We start from the raw sequence: 17,925 nt of genomic DNA on the forward strand, positions 1-17,925 counted from the left end.
CCCTCTCCTCCTCAACACCCCAACTTCAACCTCCTCCTACAACCCCCCATCTCAACCCCATCACCATCCCTCCTTCTATTGTTCATCCCCATCCCCAATCTCCCTCGCCAAACAAATCATGGCAAAGAAGACCCAGAATCACGACAGGGCAGAGGTCCTCGTCTCTATTGAACAGTTCAATCGCACCAGAGACTCGGTAAGTTCATTCTGCTCAACTCTACTCTTGGATACCTTCAGAGCTTCTCTGTTGTTTTCATACCATCACGCGCCCGCCTTTTGGCCTCATCACGCGTTTTCATCTTCCCACAACATCGTACCCCATCCCATGCTATCACATCTCAACAACAATGAGTCGCGTCGCACCGCGCAAAACATCCCCTCTGGATGTCCGTTGCGACCGATCCTCACCGCCACCAACCACCCTTTCTCTATATCCTCACTACTGCGCGGAGAATGCGCGACTTCACATTCGATGTCGCTTCACTGTGCGCATCGTTTAGCGCGCAACCTCGTCGTTCTGCCGTCACATGCGACTCGCATGATACCTCCATGACGCGCATCGCGAAAGCAAACTGCAATCGTCCAGACACAGATACACTAACACGATTCTACAGGTCATCCATGCCCTCACCACTCTGCAGCAGAACCTCACCCATGTCCAGGAGGGTCTCTCCATCCTGCTGCGCGCGTACATGAACCACAGCGCATCGCTTCTTGCACGAGAGGATGGCGCAACCATTGAGAGCCTCCAGCTCCCAGCAAGCCTCATTGCCAATGCCAACGCTGCCGCCGAAGCTGCACAGAATGCAAGCTCGCATGCCGCGCAGGCTGTTGCGTCCACCCCAGCTGCCGGCGCATCCGCCACGGAGGCCTCCAAGAAGAAGCGCAAGCGGGAGAAGAAGGAGCGCGACCCCAATGCGCCCAAGCGACCCTTGACCGCCGCATTCCTCTTCGCGCAGAGCGCCCGACCCATCGTCAAGGCCGACCTCGAGCGCGAGTTGGAAGCCGGCGCGAAGCTCGAGCCCAATGCCGTCAATCTCGAGGTGACGAAGCGCTGGAACGAGATGGATGAAGAGGACAAGGAGGTAAGTTGGACGTGACGGGAAGGAGATGTGCGTCTTCTTTTGCGCATCTCTTTCCTCCCCTTGTATATGTGTGGCAGAGCAATTTTACTAACGACACGACAGAAATGGAAGCAATCCTACCGCGATTCCATGGTTCAGTTCAACATCGATATGGAGGCCTACAAAGCCAAGACGGGCGTTGCCGTTGAGGATCTCGAGGAGGACGAGGTGGAGGTGGGAGCCCTCGAGACGGAGCTATCTGAATCCGAGGACGAGGCCGGCGCTGCTGCCAAAGAAGCTACCCCGCCAGCTCCAGCCAACAAGACCCCCCGCCCCAACAAGCGCCAGAAGACCGCCGCCGCCAGCTCCGCCCTCAACGGTGCCAACCACGTCGCCATTGCTCCAGCTGCCGCCCGCTCTCCGGTTCCCCTCCCCGCCGGTGGCAAGCAGACTGGCACTCCCATCCTCCCTCCCGCCGCTGAGACGGCCACTCCCGCCAAGAAGGACAGGAAGAAGAAGGAGAAGGCCGCCGACAAGGCCGCTCCCCAGGCCATTGCGCCCGCACCTGCCGCTGCCGCCGAGCCCGCCGCCGAGGAGAGCAAGAAGAAGGGAAAGAGCCGCAGCACCCGCAACGCCGCTGAGCCAGAGGCCACCACCGAGACCCCTGCCGCTGATCCCAAGCCCGCACCTAAGAAGCGCGACCGCAGCAAGCGCAAGAGCGAGGTCGCTGCTGCTTGAGCGTGAGGAGACAGAATATGCTCCTATCATTTCATGTCTTAATATACGCGCGCCTCTCCCCTTATCCGCACAATTTGTTGCTGGAATCTGCCCGGCATCACGAGCTACATACGCCCACGTCGAACATGAAGGGCCCTCATTGGTGACCAGGGGGCTGCTTTGCTCGACTTGACTTGGATTCGGCGTAAAAGGAAACGGACGGGTAGTTTTTTGTTGCTTTTCTTTTCCCTCTCTCCAGCCAAATGAAATCGGAAAAGTCATTTCCTTTCTTTCGTATGCTTTCCTCTCGCGCCTCTCGCCTGTCTTGCATTGTGTCGTCGTCTTCGGTGGTGCTCGTACGGAATACCTCTCTCCAACTCGTTTGATTGCCATGTCGCTGCCTGTCTGCCTGCTTCTTCGGATTGTGTCTTCCACTTCGTCGTCGTTCATCAAGGCCACACTCCAGGGTTCAGTTCGGATGTGGGAGATACGGAGAACCACAAATCGATTATTTGTATTAGCTCCATTGTTCAAATGTTCAAACGCCCAATCTTCCCATCCATCATGGCACGAGGAACGAATTGGACAGGAACGTATGGGGTACCGTGTGAATCTTTCGTTTCCTTATTTTAGTTTCGTGTTTCCCTTGGGATGGGATGAGATGGGATGTGTATGTAACTCTTGCAATGGGATTGAACTGCAACTGCAACTGAAACGGAACAAGAAGTAACGTGATGAAGCATTTGAGAAAAATGATTTTGATATTCGTAGAAGGCCTTCTTCTACTTGGTTACCTGGTGTCCATATGTGGTGCCATGCCATGCCATGCTATTTCATGCCGTACCGTTCCTTTCATCATATGCCTATACCATGCTAAATCCCAATGCCATGCCATGATATGCTCATATCCCCACGCTATGAAACCAAAAAAAGAATCGCCATCCATGATATAACCTCACCCACTCCCCCCTTAAACCCCCTCAACCGCATCCTCAAACTCCTCCTCACTGTCGCTAAACCCCATCTCCCTCCTCAACTGCGCCATAACATCCCTCTCATCATCCCTCTCCCCCTCCCTCTGCGCCTCCACCTCCTTCACCGCCCTCCCCGCATCCCCCGTCCTCTCGTCCCGCACGCGCGAAAGATACTCCACAACCCCCCTCGCACACTCCTCCTTCGCCTTCCTCCTCCCAAACACATGTCTCACCTCTCCAATCGGCCCCGCATGCTCGCCCCCGTTGTTGAAAAAGCACGCCACAGTGTGGAAGCCCGACAGCGCTGCTTCCACGGCGGACGGGGTCGAGGTGTCGAAGCGGTACTCCGGGGCGCCGAGGCCGAGCGAGAGGGCGAGCTGCGTGGCAAGGTGTACTTGGCTGGCGGGGCTGCTGGTGCTGGGTTGGTCGGAGGGTGATGGCGGGGAGGTGGGGTTTGGGTTTGATTTCCGGGGTTTCTTGCGGATGCCTCCCGCGGCATCGTCGGCGAGGGAGGAGGGCCAGAGGCCGAGGGTCTTGATGTGTTGGATTGCGAGGCCGGCGGCGGATTGGCGGGCGGATTTCTTGGAGGGGAAGAGCTGGGTTTGGGAGCCGAAGGTTTGGGTTGTTGTGGTGGTGCTGGTGGGGTTGGTGATGAGGTCGATGGCGACGACGCAGGAGAAGCGGGTGCCGAGGGAGAAGTCGTGGTATGTGGCCTGTGGTGCTCCCTGCGCGTGCTGGTATTCTGTGGGGTTTCGATGTTAGAATGATTGGATGGGTGGATGTATGGTTGGAGTTGGGGTTGGGGTTTAAGTCAAGTATGTCTTGTATCTTTTTCTTACCAAGTAGTAGCCCGATGTTATTAGGACCAGGGACTTCCTTCTGCGGCGGACTCTGGGACCCAGCATCACCCTTTCCCGGCGTCTTCTTCTGCTTCGTCGGCTTCGTCAATTTCCCCCTCGCCTCAAGGTCGGTGATGAAGGCGAGGACCAGCCCGCTCACGGCCTCCTTGGCCTCCGCTTTGCTGCCGTACGACGTCTCCTCTTCGAACACCGTGTCGAGGAAGTCTACGACTCGCATCTTCCAGGTCTGGCCGTCCGAGGGGATGGTTTCGAAGCGCGGCAGAGGGAGCGCGAGACTTTGGCATTTCTCGTGGAGTTGGATGGTGTTGCGGGAGCTGCGGGCGCCGATGGGCGTGGGGACCGGCGATGCGGAGTCTGGGGAGCCTGCCTTGGAGCCTTTGGGGGAGAGGGGAGAGCGTGAGGATGCTGGTGCAGGTGATGGGTCGATTGAGTCATGGCCGTTGAGGAATTCGTCCACGGTGAAGATGTTGGGTGAGGCTCTGGGTCCGATGTTGGCGGGTGCCTGGGCGGCGGATGAGGGGCTTAGGACGTCCACCATCCTTGCTTCTCTTTCTTTGGGGTTGAAGTGAGAGTTGAGTGCCAGGTGAGTGGAGAGAGTTGTTGGCCAGGTAGAGACTGAGCGGTGAGTGAGTGTAGGATATATAGTTTGTTTGTCGATGTGGTCGTTGGTGGTCGTTGATTTAAGCTTGAGAGGAAGTTGTTGTGAAGGTGAAGAAGTGATATGTCCTAGGTAGGTCATAGGTGCATAGGCGCGTACGAACATGAACGCTGGATTCTTATTTGTCGGCCGCCGTCTCTTACCCGCCGTCCTGGCTGATGGTCAATGTATGGTTTTATAGGTACATGGATGACTCTGTAGGGGGGTCTGTCCTATGATCATATTGTAGACCCCCCTGTGGTTCCTATCTCTCGCAAGGCGCCCAAACTCGCTAGGCATATTTACTGTGTACAGTCTTGCCATTCCCCATCTTCTTCTCTCTCTGTATCAGCAGGTACAAGCGTGGAGGCAAGATCCTGGACTAGGTACGAGGTATGTTTATTTTGAACTCTGCCATCAACTTGTATCGATAATGTGTAGGGTGATGCCTTGGTTATACTTAGCTCCCGCTGCTGCTGCACACCGCAAGCTACCTTGGTTCTTTCAGCCTGATGCACGCATGGCTGTCGTACCATCATCCTGCATTATGTGTCCTCTGCCATTATTGCGTCCTGAATGTGTCCAGTCTTTTTTTCCTTTCCCTCTCATCTCCCATCATATCTACTCGCCGTGTTGTGCGTGTATACATGCATACCAACTGGCGTGATTAACATAGCTAACCTCGCGTTTGTGTTGTTTGTGTCTCTCTTCCTGTTTCAAACACACCCAAGAACCCCCCCGTTTGCTCCCCTTCCCACAGACGCGATCCAGATCAATACTAACAATTAATCCAAAAATCCTCTCGCGTCCATACCACTGGTTGGCTAGCTAGCCAGTTCGTTGGCTGATCCAAAACAATGCTTGGTGTGTACATGTAAAATCTTCCTCTGTCCCAGACCAAACACCCCAAACAAAGCCACACATACATTGCGTATGAGACAAAACAAATGCCTATCAGGCGCACACTCACGCTAGGCTCACGTTTGGGCGCCCCCTTTGTCCGTATGCCACGCTTCGGTGGCTTTGGCTCCTGCGCTGAGTCAAACGGTCGCGGTAAGGCGTTGAGACAATGGCTGGCAACGCATCCACCGCCAGGCGTGAGACATGGTGAGGGTAGGTGCTACAAGTAGTGTACAATGTGTTGGGGAAGTGTTTGCACACGCTGCGCTGCTCGCTGCCTTGCTCGTATGGTGGCGACGCGGAAGAATGTACGGTTGGTTGGTGCTCCAGCTACTGCGACAAATGGGTATCTATTTCTCTGATCTGTCATTGATCGTCATTACTGTTTTATGATAGAGTAGGTACCTAGGTAGCCAAACATTATACTGCTTCGTGATTCATTAAAGTCATTCATTACCAGCCGCCAGCACCGTCACCCTCAGGCCATTATGTCCTCCATGTCGCCGTGTATGTGTCTAGAGATATCTAGAACCGTCTCTGCCGCGCTCCCTCTCGAGGAACTCCATGATACCAGAGCCCGCGCCCGTATCTGCAGCGCTGTCTTTCCTCCCGTCTGCGACCCCCGCTCCCACCCCCGTGTCCTCTCCAAAGCCGCTTTGCAGCTTCCAGAGCCCATGACTTAGCTCTCCGCCGTGCAACACATTGTGCCCTACCAGTCCGTTGTTCTGTGCGCAATTGCCCTGGTCCAGCACTGGAATCCCATTGACTTGCTCGGCCGCCCCTTCGAGCCGCGAGATGAGGTCGTTGTAGTGCCACGGCTTGTTGGGGTAGCAGCCCGTCAGGCCGACTCCCAGCCCGCTGAGATCCCCGAACCCGGCGTCGGCGTGCTGGTCGAGTCCTGGGATTGCGCTCAGCGGTGGGGCGAGCGATTGCGCGGGCGTGTACGTCTCGTACGTCCCGAAGTTGATGGCTGGCTCGAGGAAGCGGAGGTTGATTTGGCCCCCGTGGAAGTCGATGTCGTTGGATTCGTTGAAGTCTTGATGCTGGGGGTGGGTGGCATTCGTGTCTTGGGAATGCGTGAGGCTTGCTAGTGATTGTGTGTGAGAGAAGTCGGTGGAAAGGCTGTGTGTTGTAGCGGAGTTGGGATTCGAAAAGTCATTAATGTTGTCCAACGCAATGTTGGAAAGGCTGTCGAGGTCGAGATGAGAAGGCTGGTGGGCAAAGGCTTGGTGGGGAAGTTCCAGAGGCAGGGCGGGATATGCTTGCGTTGGAGACGTTGCGCTCGTATTGTTCAGGATCAATCTCAACTCCTTGCTGTTGTCCAACTCCTCCCCTTTTCCCCATAGCTGTTGACTGGGCGGCGGCGGTGGAGGCGCGAAATTTACCACTCGCCAGCTCATCCTACCTGGCTCGTTCGTTGGCCGTGTCTGCTGGAAGCGCCATAGTATCGTGAGGAAGCATTGCGGTTGTCCTGTCTCCTTGTTGAGGCCGTAGATATCTTGCACGGCCGTCATGTATTGCAGTGTCCGGCGAACACTCTCCTCTTCCTTCGCCCTCTGTCTGGAATCTTCATTCATGCGTGCGTTACATAACTTCCTGCTCAGATGCCCAGTCCTCCAAGCCCAGAAGCCAGATCCGAAATGGATCTGGAAACACGAACGCCGATCAGGTACATGATTGACATCACGACGAGTTTCTGTGAAGCCCTGTTTGCTTTCGTCGAACTTATCTGCGAGTTGGCCGTTGTCATAGAACCTCGTTTCACAGTGCAGGGGATCCGTTTGGGACATGTCAGTCTGGCTTTGGAGATAGAAGTGTACGGAAAGGTCGTGTCGAACGCCCGATCGCTGCTTCTCGGCCATGATCTTGATGGACGCATCGCAGACCAATACCTGACGTTTCTTCCATTCATCCGTCTGGTGGAACCTGAACTCGGCGTACTGCTGATGCCACGAAGTTATGTCTGTAACATTAAGGTCTGGGAGTCGTGAGTTGCTTGCTAGCTGCGTGAATCGATGTATTGGTTCGTCATCATGATGTAGAAGAATGGAGAAGTCTGCAACGGCAAAGGGAGGTTGTACGACCGAGCCATGGTTGCCTTGTGACTTCGTGAGCAAGTTTGAGGGGCCTAGTGACCCATAGCCTCCTGAATAGTAGTTCGCCCCTGCTTGGGTATGGTAGTTATACTTCGATGCATTGGACGCAGCCTGATGACGGCTTCGCAGCTGGCCAAAGTGAGCGCCGCCGTGACGCTTTCTGGTCCCCAAGTCCTCCGTGGACATGTACACAAGGACTACTCACGTTCAGCGATGCGATGGAACGATGGCAATACACTCACTTTGAGGTTGGTCAGATAGAATATTCTTGAGCACCTGGATGTGACTAGAAACCTGCTTTCTTGTCCGTGGTTCGCCAGTGTCTTTCTGAATGGAGTCGGCGACGAGTTCGTTACGGCCACGGAGCTGTCCATCCAGCATATGCTTACGGCGGCCCATCGGCGGCCATCGTACCAGACCTGACATGGTGAGCGTTGATACTACCAGATGACTGAGGGATGAGGCTCTACCTCGAAAGAAGGCCTCCTCGAGATGGTCGGGCCATTTCTGCTCCTTCTCCTTCTGCGTCTGTGGTTGTCGGTCACGATATTTCTGATACTTGTCACACCGTATCAACAGTCGCAGCAGTCTCTTCGTCTCGTGCTCGATCTGTTCTTCTGACCTCTCACTGTTAAGCTGTGCCGTCAGGTTGCCTGTGAAGTAACCTCCTCCGAGATTCTGCGAGTACAAATTCTCTACTGGGGTGGAAGGCGAGCGCTTCCAAGAACCTGAGCCGTCAGCATAAACATGCCTCCTATTGCCCGAGCGTTCCTGGAGGACTCGACTGGGTATGGACGAGCCATGCTCCGCAAAGGCCGGAGCGTTGGAGGGCAGCACGCATGAGCGGTGATGTTCCATTGGTCATGGGAATGCTCGCTGCCGAAAAGAATGAAAAACTAAGAATGTCTGGGGGAAGGAACGTAGAGAGTTGGAGCAAAAGAATGACTGCGGAAGAGAATGTAGGTGGCAAGCAAGAAATGTAAGAGAGGACAGCATCATGATATAGCGAGACTAGACAGCCAGTCAGGAGGACAGGATTTGCCTCTCGAGGGCAGGGCAGGTTACCATCGACTTGGAGCAGTAACTACGGTGACATACAGTCGCCTTTAGATTAAGCTAACACACTACAGACCTCAACCAACTCGGACACTATCTCGCTTCACGGCCATGTAATTTCTATCCACGAGTACTCTCATTCCTCGATTGTTAATATTGCTTTATCGGTCATGGTTAGCAAGGCGAGCAAGGGCTTGGGCAACTGCCGACTATACTGATGTCATCTGATTGGAGAAAGGCCTCTCACGTATCTTGTGCTAGGGAGACGAGGCACGGGAATGCTCTACAGTTGAAGAATGTCAGCGGGCGTAAACAACTAAGGCGTTACAAGCGTCTTGTGTCCTTGGTAGACGAGCGTGTTAGATCGACAAATGTTTTTCGCGTCTCAGACATTGCGAGCAAGGCATCCTACGCGCGCCATTGCGGCCATGCGCCTTGAATCAGGCCTGTGTAGGCAGTTCAATCTCCTGTCGCGGATAGCGGAGATTTCAGCAGCGTGTGCCAAGGGGCGTGACGGTGATGTCTTAAGTATAGCGAGTCCAGGGCAGCCTCGCGTCCTTAGTCAGAAAGCAAGGGGTGGCACCAGGGACTCTGGGTGGTGTCGCGCTGCAAATTTCATCAGGACACACGCCTGGTCCTTCAAACTTCATCTAGATCATCATTGCCAGCAACGTTGAACTTCTTACGCCCACCTCCAGTGAGACGTTGAAGCGCGACCTTGTTGGCCTGTGCCCCAACCTTCTGCTGCATTTTCTCCAGCTCAAGCTCTGGATCATCGGCTTCGGCTTCGGCAAAGCTTAGCACGAGGCGACGGCCGAGCAAGTGTGTGTTACGGAGAGCTTCCATTGCATTGGATGCATCCCTTGTTGTAGAGAAATCGGCAAACGCACTACCTTTTGTTAGCTTTGCGCTTTCGCTAGGAAATGACTGATCAGATGACTTACAATCCTCTAGACGAGTTGTTGAACTTCTTAGGGACCTAGAATGATGTCAACGATTGGTGCAAAGCTGAAGAACGATGAGTTGACTTACCCTAACAGATCGAAGAGATCCATAGGGAGCGAAGAGAGCCCTGACGTCCTTTTTCTATTGAAATAATTAGCAAATGACCCAGTAATTACCAAACGGTTGAATCTTACGCTAGCTTCAAACGGCAGATTCTTGATAAGTATCTTTGTGCCCGCTTCTTTCTTTGCCTGGTCTTCCTTGCGACGTTCTTCTGCAGCATCGACACCCTTGTGCGAGGCCCTGATTTGGAGTCGATGTCCATCAAGGTTGTAACCATCCATGGTCTGAATCGCGACCGATGCTGCTTCTGGGTTGCTAAATTCGACAAAGCCAAAGCCCATGGAGAGGACGCCCCGCTTGGGGTCTACCTTGGTCTTCACCCTGGCACTTCGGAAACCCTCCAAAGAAGAGAATGTGTCGCTCAATTTGTTTGTCGTCGTTTCGAAGTTCAGGTTCCTGACGTAGAGAGTGGCAGTGGTCGTCGCCTCAGAGGTAGGAGTCTCTTGGAGCAGGTCAGAGGCGGAAGGTTTCGCGGCTTCTTTAGCAACCGGGACGATAGTCGGTGCAGACGGAACGAAGGCTCCTTCCTTGAACAAGTTCTTCGGTGCCCACTCCAGGTACAGAAGAGAATCCTTGAATTTCCTGTACGAAAGACCGGCAAATGCCGATTTCGCCTCGGCAGAATTCGAGAATTCAGCAATGGCAGTCAATCCAGAGGGAGGCATCAGGAATTTCGTAACCGTGCCGAATTCTTCCATCAACTTTCGAACTTCATCCGGGCGAACATCATGCGGTAGATTCTTTACCAGAACAGCAATGTTGCCCTTGGAGCTTCGTGAAAAAGACTCCAAATCGACTCCGTGGGAACTGAAGTAGGCTTTGAGCTCGGAAATAACATGAGTCTCTGCTTGCGCTTGTTTGACAGCGGCATCAGCTGACGTCGGGTCGAGGACGTCCGCCTTGCTAACGCCGAGACGACTAGCGACAGCAGACATGACCGCATCAGCGTTGAGGTAAAGAGAATTCCAATTGAAGGTGGAGCCAGCAGCGTCGGCTTTTCTCCTGATCTCCTTCTGTTTCTTGAGTGGCAACTTGGACAAGGCATATTCGTCCAGCTTGTTATCCCTCTTTCCTTCAGCAGCCAAGATATGGAGCAAACGTCCTCGAAAGATGGTGCCATCCTTCTGAGTGAATGCCTGAACAGCGTCTTCCGGATTTTGAAATGAGACAAAAGCAAACCCCTTCGACTTGCCAGTCTTCTTGTCGATCGAAACATGTACCTGAAGATTGTCAGCGAACCGTACCAGCTAAGTTGATATGTGCTACAAAGTTTAAAGAGTTCTCGACTTTTTCAGATAAGAGAGACATCTACTAAAATACTCTCCCAAAGGACATCATTCGCCGAAGCATCAGCTGTCCCTATCTTGGAAATTCATCATTCGAGATAATGTGGTTTTTTGAAGAAAGATCATGATACTTACTTCTTCCAATGGTCCACTTGGGGAAAAGAATTCGCGAAGGTGTTCATCTTGAACGTCCCAGCTTAGATTGCGGAGGTATAAACGCCCGGATTGAAGTATCTTGTCTTCCTCAGATTGTGGACGAGACTCGCCAGCGTCCTCTGGTTCTGAGGCGCCAGTCTGATTTTGTTCTGTTTGTTCATCACTGGGTTCTTGTTGATGCTGTGGGGCTTCCGTGGGTACCGGTACCGCAGATCTCTCAGACGGCACCGTGTCATCGTCCACGATATCTAGAATCCGGTTCGTCCGCGACCTCAACCAGTCGGCATCTGAAACAGGACCAGCAGATGATTCGGTCGTTGCCTCTGGCAATTGTGCAGTGTGAAGATTTGTGTCGGCGTCAGTATGTTCTGTGACCTCCATCTCATCGGCGCCGGTGGTTTCTAGGGGCTCGACTGCAGGGATGGTAGGCTTTTCAACCTCGACAACCGGCTTGGGCTTGCGAACTTCTTGGTATTCATCGTCGCTTTCATCGGCAGGGACAATGACCTCTCCAACAGGTTCGCTTGAGGTGTTCTCCTGTGCCAACAAAGGCCCTTCCTCATTTGCCCACATCTTCTTCTTTGACGGCGGCTGCATGACTTCAAGGAACTCTTGGAGTTTAGGGTCTTGAGTATCCTCTACCGTCCGCTTCCGTTTCATAGCATTGTCCTGTGCGACAGGGGCGACATGTTCAGTCGCCTTTTTGGCAACATGCTGTTCCCGTTGCTGCCGTCGTGACTTGGGTAGGTCCTTATCAGCTATCTACAATTGTTAGTCTTGACATCTCAAGTATCAGAAGATCAATAACCTACGGGACGGGCAATCTCAACATGGATTTTGCTCATGCGGATGAAAGAGCGATTGAAGTACTTGACAGATTTCTCTGCATCTTCGGGGGTGTTGTAGCCGATGTAGCCCATGCGGCGGTGTGGGAAGAACTTGACATCGGTGGTGGGATAGATGGAAAAGTGTTTGCGGACGTCATCTTCAGAGAGTTTTGACGGCAAGCCGCGCACAAAGATGCGCGACGATTGGGCTGCTGCCATGACCTACAGAGCTACTGAGGTAAAGGCTGACCAGAACCTTTTCCAAAGCATGTAGATGTTAAGGAAGAGGAAGAAGAAAGAAAACAAGAAAAGACGTGAAGAAAGTTGTCTGCAGGACTAATGTAGGCGCGTCGCCCGAATTTTTTCTAAAACCGCTGTGCACGGTCCTCAATGCGCTAGACCCAATGTGTTCCACCTCCTCCTTCATTGTCCAAGAGCCGCCTCCCGCCCTGACAAACCGACAGACCGACCAGACGTACATACTCGTGTTGACGAATTGACTTACTTTGACGAACTGCCAGCCAGACAGTCAAGCACAAGAGGAGCACCAGTCAGATTAAATACGTCAAAACAACAACAGCGTCTCCTTGGGTACTCATAAAGTGCGCTCTCCGCTCATATTTTGGAACGACAAACCATCAACAACCTCCATTGTTGAACTCACTTGTCTGATCCTCTCAACTTACAAGCTATCACCCACTTCGACTCATTCTCTCTTCTCACCATGGCAAGCGAGAAGTCTGATACGCTTCCTAACAAGCAAGATGGTATGGCGCGCATACACGACGATTGAGTCTCAAACATGTGACATACAGGCTAATTCGATGCGCAGCTCAAATCAAATCCGCGGATATGGTAATTGCGCTTTGCAAAGTCCTATGATATTAGCCCTCGGTGTACTAACTCTTCACTTCTAGAGCGAGGAGATGCAACAGGAGGCCATTGAAGTTGGTAAGTACGCCCCAGTTGTGTTCAACTCTCGCGGTAGCATTTGTAGGTTTCGCAGCGCTAACACATTCCATAGCACAGCAAGCCATGGAGCAGTTCAGCATCGAGAAGGTGAGTGAAATCTGTTTTGAATGGCTTTATCAGGTCTTGAACCATAGAGCCATTCCCCACTACGATACTATAACAGTTGACTAACTTACATTTCAGGACATTGCCCAGTACATCAAGAAGGAGGTAATGCCAGCATAGCCATTGAACCACCTCTATATCTCTCTTACTAATTACATGTATACAGTTCGACAGCCGCAAGGGTGCAACATGGCATTGCATCGTCGGACGCAATTTCGGCAGCTTCGTCACGCATGGTGGGATCTCCCGTTTCCAAATCGACTTCCCGGACTCTTAGCTAATTCTTTTTCTAGAAACCAAGCACTTCATCTACTTCTACCTTGGACACTGCGCTATTCTCCTGTTCAAGACTCAGTAGGACTTGACAGCTAGGAAATAGCCGGGGGAGTCACAGCCGAGTGCTTTCCAAGCTCAAGGGCCTGACTTCCGTATGTCAATGACTGCAACGAAAAGCCGCATCCCTTGTCTCGGGCGTTTATCGTAGTCGATCTGTAACAAACAAATACTTCTTCAACAAAATATAGAAACGTACTCCTAAATAGTTGATGCCATGAACTTGCCGTGACTACTTACAGAATTCACTAGGCGGGGATCTTTTGCATGAATATACGAGAGGATCTGTATTCATCGTAATCTCTGCTAGAATTGAACAAATAAGATACAGTAGATCTTGCCTAGTCATCCAAAGGCATTATAAGTTCAATTGGTCCCATAGTAGATTACCTAGCGGAATGAACTTGGTATGACCAGTTCGCCAAATGTCCGTGATGTCCTATGACGAAGAAGTAAGCAATCATCTCCAAACCCCAGGATCTAGAACAAACCTCAATCTCACCCAATGTCAACTCCACAAATTATGCTCAACCCCGATCTCGCACCCAAGGCTCTCCCACACCCACTCCCGAGGTTCAAGCAGCAGCAGCAGTGTTTGCATTGGCCACAGGGCCACCCCAATCGAGCCAAGTGTGGCTGAGTCCTCATGACGAAACCCTTCACTTGGCACGACCAACCCTCCCTCACATGTCGCGTCGCATCAACCATGTCATGTCGTTGACGACGACGATAAAACCACGACACCCAGGCGGGAAAAATATACGAGTGCCACCTCATCCGGGACGTACCTAGCGCAAACCTCGAGTGTCCTCATACATACACACGAATTTCCTCTCTAGCTCCGATGCGACCGTACCAAGCTCGACGACATCAGTAACCATCGACCGCCCTTTCAACACACCTTCATACCACAATTACAACCGCAACACATAAACCCACGCTACACCTCAAACCAAACCATACCACCATCCTCCCAAATCAACTAATCCCCCAACACCACACTCCGTGAGGACAAACCAAACCACCCAAAATGTTCTTCTTCTTCACCTGCGGAACCCACACCTTCTCCTCCCGCCTCTCGGGCCACGAGAACCTCACCGTCCAGTGCCAGAACTGCGGAAACTTCTCGGGCCACTTGTATAAACGCTGGTATGTTCCCCCTCTCCTCCCTCTCCCCTCCCTCTCCCCTCCCCTCCAAACCATCCTCCTTCCCTTTCCCTCTCTCCTAAAATCCAATCCGAGGTGTTGTACGTATGCTAACGCAAAAGTGTTGCGTAGGGAGTGGTTCACATTCTGCTTCATACCCATCGTGCCCTTCTCGCTAAAGCCGTACCGCGACGTCGGGTGCCACATTTGCAACTTCTACCAGGACATCAAGTACAGGCCGGATGTGCAGGCGCAAATGGGCGGAGGGGGACAGCAGCAGCAGGGTTATGCGATGGGGCCGCCGCAGGGTCAGCAGGGACAGCAGGGCTATGGGGGACATTATCAGGGACAAGGGGGACCGCCGCCGCATGGAGGTGTGCCGCAGTATAAGTGATTTGAGTGAGAAGAGAGGAATGGGAGTTGGTGTGAGGTTGAAAAATTGATTGCGGATTGCGCGCTGCTTGGGCGGCCGTGGGATGGAGAGCCCCCTCGAGAACCTCTGGGAAAATATTGCGTCTACAGAGAAGGGAGGTCGTTGATGGGATGCCTTCTGATGGCGAAGCCGGACTCGGGATGCTATTCGAGCCAGCGTGTTTGGCGTTTTGGGTTACAGAGAATACCAAGATGATGATTTCATCATTTAGTTCAAATGTTTATTTTATTTTTCAAACGCGAGTATGAATGACAGAGCCCCAGACTTCGATTCTAATGCTAATAGCCAATTAATTTATAATAGCGTGCCTCTAATCTTTGTAACTCGATTTCCACAATCCCATGTATTTTATACTTCTGTTGCTCGCTGATGCAGCAAGGCCTGTCCTCCATGTTATGCATCTGTCTAATTGACTGTGGAAGGAGACTTCCCTCGTATTCTCTCAGCGACCTCCCATATCGTCTAACCTCGAAGATGCGGTCCTTGACTATGACGGTTCGACTGGCCATATTGTAAGACCTTTAAGGTTGGGCTATTTTCTTCTTCCTTGGAAGGTGATGTGAATCTCTCACAGCCTAGTTTGTCTCGTGGCTGGTTTTCAATATCATCAATCCCGTATGCAATGCGGTTCCTGTTGGCTGGAAGTAGGTTGAGTTCATGGCCCATCACTTCTCCAAGGGCAGTAAACAATCTTGTCTCGACGCTCTCTGTACCATTGGGGCTGTCAATGTGGGCAGGGCTACGGTGGCCGTCGACGGCTGAAGTGGTATCCACATCCAGAGCACTAATTCCATCCGTTGTCTTTGACATCGATGACATGTGTGAATTGTCTCTATGCTGGCCAATCTCCCCGGCACCAGAGGGTAGCACAGCATTTTGGCCTTCCGGACCAGAACCAAGAGGATTGTTCCCATGATGCCTATATCCGGTAGTACTGTCAAACGGAATTATCTCTGGCGTGTGTGCACTCATTAGTGCTTGGGCAACGTCATCCTTGTTGCTGCGTATAGAACCGTTGCAATCGGAGATGGTTTGCTGCCGGGCGACATTTACAGCTTGTTTCTTCTGTCCTGTGTTCTGATTCTGGGAAATATCTTTCTTTCGTTTTCCTATGCGATCTGGCTGAGCAATTGACTGGATAGGGCTGGGGAGGCTCCGGGCAGCCGTGAAGGGTTTCGTTAATGTGGAAAGGTTATACCGTGGCGCCGACCAAGTTCCTACGCTAGGTCCTTTTGCAATATGCCCTTGTGGTAGTATACGCGTAACGCGTCCTAAACCCTTCTCCAGAAGAAGATCACCAATTACCGAGTTACTTTGATGTCCTCCATGTCGTGCTGCATATTTCGCATGATCATCAGGCCCGGGTAGCAAAATCGAAGGCAGACACATAGTCGAGGTTGGTATTTGTGACGAAGGTCTGCCAGTCGTGACAACACTGGAGTCCTGACGAGGACTCCCGGGAGCAGAGTACAGTGGATTGCGTATTGGGTATGCAATGCCGGCACGCTCAAGCACGTCTGTACAGCTCTTAGTTTCATAATCAAAGATCGATCATGTATCTACGCACCCCTTGGAGCATGTTGAAATGAGAAGCAGACTAGTTCATTCGCAGATCTCAGTTTCCTAGTGCCGAGACTGCTGGTTCCGTCTACTGGCTGTTCTAAGATGAGAACCTTGATCCGACCGCGGTCATTGGCGGGATCCCAGGAAGTCTGCGTGAGTATGTCTGATTGAAAAGAGGGAAATCGGAGGCCGTGACTGATCTGGCGTGAATGTATGGATGGTGTGAGAGGGAGGCCTCCCACTCCTGGTCAAATCCTTAGTCTTGGACATGATATCAGGAAGGACCTAAAAACACACCTATTTCCACAGGCCATCGCGAGGTAGGCTCGTGAAGACTCTGACTAAACTTAGTCAGTATTGTGCAGACATCTGGCTTGACGTTGACCTACGATACTTCGATCCCATCGATAATGACCCGGATTTCATAGAGCGTCTGATGTTGCCGCTTTCTCTTGGAACCGGTGATGTCGGAAGGCTTGGGCTGCCTTGCCCATGAGTGTAAAGAGATACGAAACGGGCTCGAAGGGAGCAGTGACGCAATATAGCAAGTCACAATATGAAGGTGGTGGTTTGCTGTTGGAAGCTCGATTAGCTGGAGAATCCCATGTACGTTATCAGCAACATACAGCTACTATTGGTGATGAAGCTGGCAGTGTTGAATTCCTGGATGGGAATATGGGAGTCCTGTGGAAAGAGAATGATATCCCAGTCTTCGAAACGCATGACGGGCGCAAGATTGAACGCAACTCAAATGCTTGAAGGCAGTAGTTACAACAGGTGCATTCAGTTGATCAAAAAGACAGGGTCGGCGGTGGTGTGAGGTGTTTTGATAATGGACAAGGAAGCCAACCCCTCGAGACGTCGCACTTTCCTTGGGTTTTGATGCGGCGACACCCCGTCTAGCATGCCGACTGGCCGTTTGATATCGGTAGATACGGAACCGCCGTAATCTGGAAAATTCATGTATGATCACAACAAAACGGTCATCATTGCTGTGGTCTGCGTTATTCTATAGGTAGTTTTTGATATCGTGTATCGAATTAGAGGATCTAAGCGGATGTTGTGGGTGCGCCGAACTGAATGCGCCAAAGTACGCAACGTCAGAATTGCTTTTGGGTATCCCTTTTTCCTACCAGACGCCGTGCTAATGAGACAGAGAACCTGTCTGAAAGGAAAACGCGATGTTATACGATGCTAGCACAATCATTCGCACTTTGACGCACGCTATGCCTCATCAACTACGCAAGATCATTGATTGAAGCCTCCACCTGGGCCATGTCCTTCCCCATCATTGAGCCCGTTCAACCCACCCTGTGTAAGGCCGCCCTCGGGTACGCCTGGACCCATAGGAGGCGGGGAGGTGAAAGACGACGAGTGTGGACTCTGCACGTGTGCCGCATAGGGACTGTGTCAGTGTCAGTATGGCCAGGCCAGAGCACAAGCGGTAGAATGTCAAGAAAGCCCCCGAAACCCGGAATACAGTTGCCTCAGATGGTACAGCGAATGAAATGAATCAGACAGCAAGAGTAGAGAGCAGTAGTAGCGAACAGCACCAAATGGCAGCGGCGACCATGAGAACAACAAAATAGAGCTGCTTAGATAAAGGCAAGGCAAGCGGTCAAGCACACAAACATCGGGAAATTTCTGTCGAATTAAGCCAGCCAAATCATTGCACACTCGTAAAAAGAAAGCAAAATCCGACCGCATGACTGGAAAACTAGCTACACCGAGT

The 17,925-nt window shown here is 52.1% G+C and overlaps 7 protein-coding genes across 7 annotated transcripts; 3 read left to right on the forward strand and 4 right to left on the reverse strand.

Annotated features, from left to right (window-relative positions):
• Positions 1 to 118: 118 nt before the first annotated feature.
• On the forward strand, positions 119 to 1,802 carry BU24DRAFT_460713 (uncharacterized protein; the record flags this gene model as incomplete). Its single annotated transcript, XM_033531836.1, has 3 exons — positions 119 to 196; positions 615 to 1,085; positions 1,188 to 1,802. The coding sequence occupies 3 exons, from the start codon at positions 119 to 121 to the stop codon at positions 1,800 to 1,802; spliced, it is 1,164 nt and encodes a 387-aa protein (XP_033386040.1).
• A 949-nt stretch (positions 1,803 to 2,751) lies between these two features.
• On the reverse strand, positions 2,752 to 4,153 carry BU24DRAFT_460714 (uncharacterized protein; the record flags this gene model as incomplete). The annotated part of the gene is made up of 2 exons (XM_033531837.1): positions 2,752 to 3,497; positions 3,595 to 4,153. The coding sequence occupies 2 exons, from the start codon at positions 4,151 to 4,153 to the stop codon at positions 2,752 to 2,754; spliced, it is 1,305 nt and encodes a 434-aa protein (XP_033386041.1).
• Positions 4,154 to 5,667: 1,514 nt separating this feature from the next.
• Positions 5,668 to 8,106, reverse strand: BU24DRAFT_490820 (uncharacterized protein; the record flags this gene model as incomplete). The annotated part of the gene is made up of 3 exons (XM_033533740.1): positions 5,668 to 7,445; positions 7,491 to 7,667; positions 7,719 to 8,106. 3 exons carry the CDS (start codon positions 8,104 to 8,106, stop codon positions 5,668 to 5,670), a joined length of 2,343 nt encoding a protein of 780 aa, XP_033386042.1.
• A 737-nt stretch (positions 8,107 to 8,843) lies between these two features.
• BU24DRAFT_156532 (RNA-binding domain-containing protein) lies at positions 8,844 to 11,965 on the reverse strand. The gene is made up of 6 exons (XM_033521329.1): positions 11,627 to 11,965; positions 10,794 to 11,576; positions 9,444 to 10,592; positions 9,337 to 9,390; positions 9,249 to 9,283; positions 8,844 to 9,193 (listed from the first exon to the last, which is right to left on the reverse strand). The coding sequence occupies exons 1-6, from the start codon at positions 11,858 to 11,860 to the stop codon at positions 8,944 to 8,946; spliced, it is 2,505 nt and encodes an 834-aa protein (XP_033386043.1). The 5' UTR covers positions 11,861 to 11,965; the 3' UTR covers positions 8,844 to 8,943.
• Positions 11,966 to 12,116: 151 nt separating this feature from the next.
• Positions 12,117 to 13,257, forward strand: BU24DRAFT_420753 (uncharacterized protein). Its single transcript, XM_033527554.1, has 7 exons — positions 12,117 to 12,408; positions 12,474 to 12,496; positions 12,559 to 12,592; positions 12,666 to 12,700; positions 12,797 to 12,823; positions 12,885 to 12,954; positions 13,012 to 13,257. Exons 1-7 carry the CDS (start codon positions 12,366 to 12,368, stop codon positions 13,074 to 13,076), a joined length of 297 nt encoding a protein of 98 aa, XP_033386044.1. The 5' UTR covers positions 12,117 to 12,365; the 3' UTR covers positions 13,077 to 13,257.
• Positions 13,258 to 14,081: 824 nt separating this feature from the next.
• BU24DRAFT_407697 (uncharacterized protein) lies at positions 14,082 to 14,591 on the forward strand (the record flags this gene model as incomplete). Its single annotated transcript, XM_033525816.1, has 2 exons — positions 14,082 to 14,200; positions 14,330 to 14,591. The coding sequence occupies 2 exons, from the start codon at positions 14,082 to 14,084 to the stop codon at positions 14,589 to 14,591; spliced, it is 381 nt and encodes a 126-aa protein (XP_033386045.1).
• Positions 14,592 to 14,904: 313 nt separating this feature from the next.
• On the reverse strand, positions 14,905 to 17,096 carry BU24DRAFT_156661 (uncharacterized protein). The gene is made up of 5 exons (XM_033521330.1): positions 16,820 to 17,096; positions 16,583 to 16,766; positions 16,491 to 16,534; positions 16,198 to 16,437; positions 14,905 to 16,147 (listed from the first exon to the last, which is right to left on the reverse strand). Exons 1-5 carry the CDS (start codon positions 16,914 to 16,916, stop codon positions 15,093 to 15,095), a joined length of 1,620 nt encoding a protein of 539 aa, XP_033386046.1. The 5' UTR covers positions 16,917 to 17,096; the 3' UTR covers positions 14,905 to 15,092.
• Positions 17,097 to 17,925: the final 829 nt, after the last annotated feature.

The sequence above is a fragment of the Aaosphaeria arxii genome (assembly GCF_010015735.1).
Source record: "Aaosphaeria arxii CBS 175.79 unplaced genomic scaffold BU24scaffold_3, whole genome shotgun sequence".
Taxonomy (NCBI): domain Eukaryota; kingdom Fungi; phylum Ascomycota; class Dothideomycetes; order Pleosporales; genus Aaosphaeria; species Aaosphaeria arxii.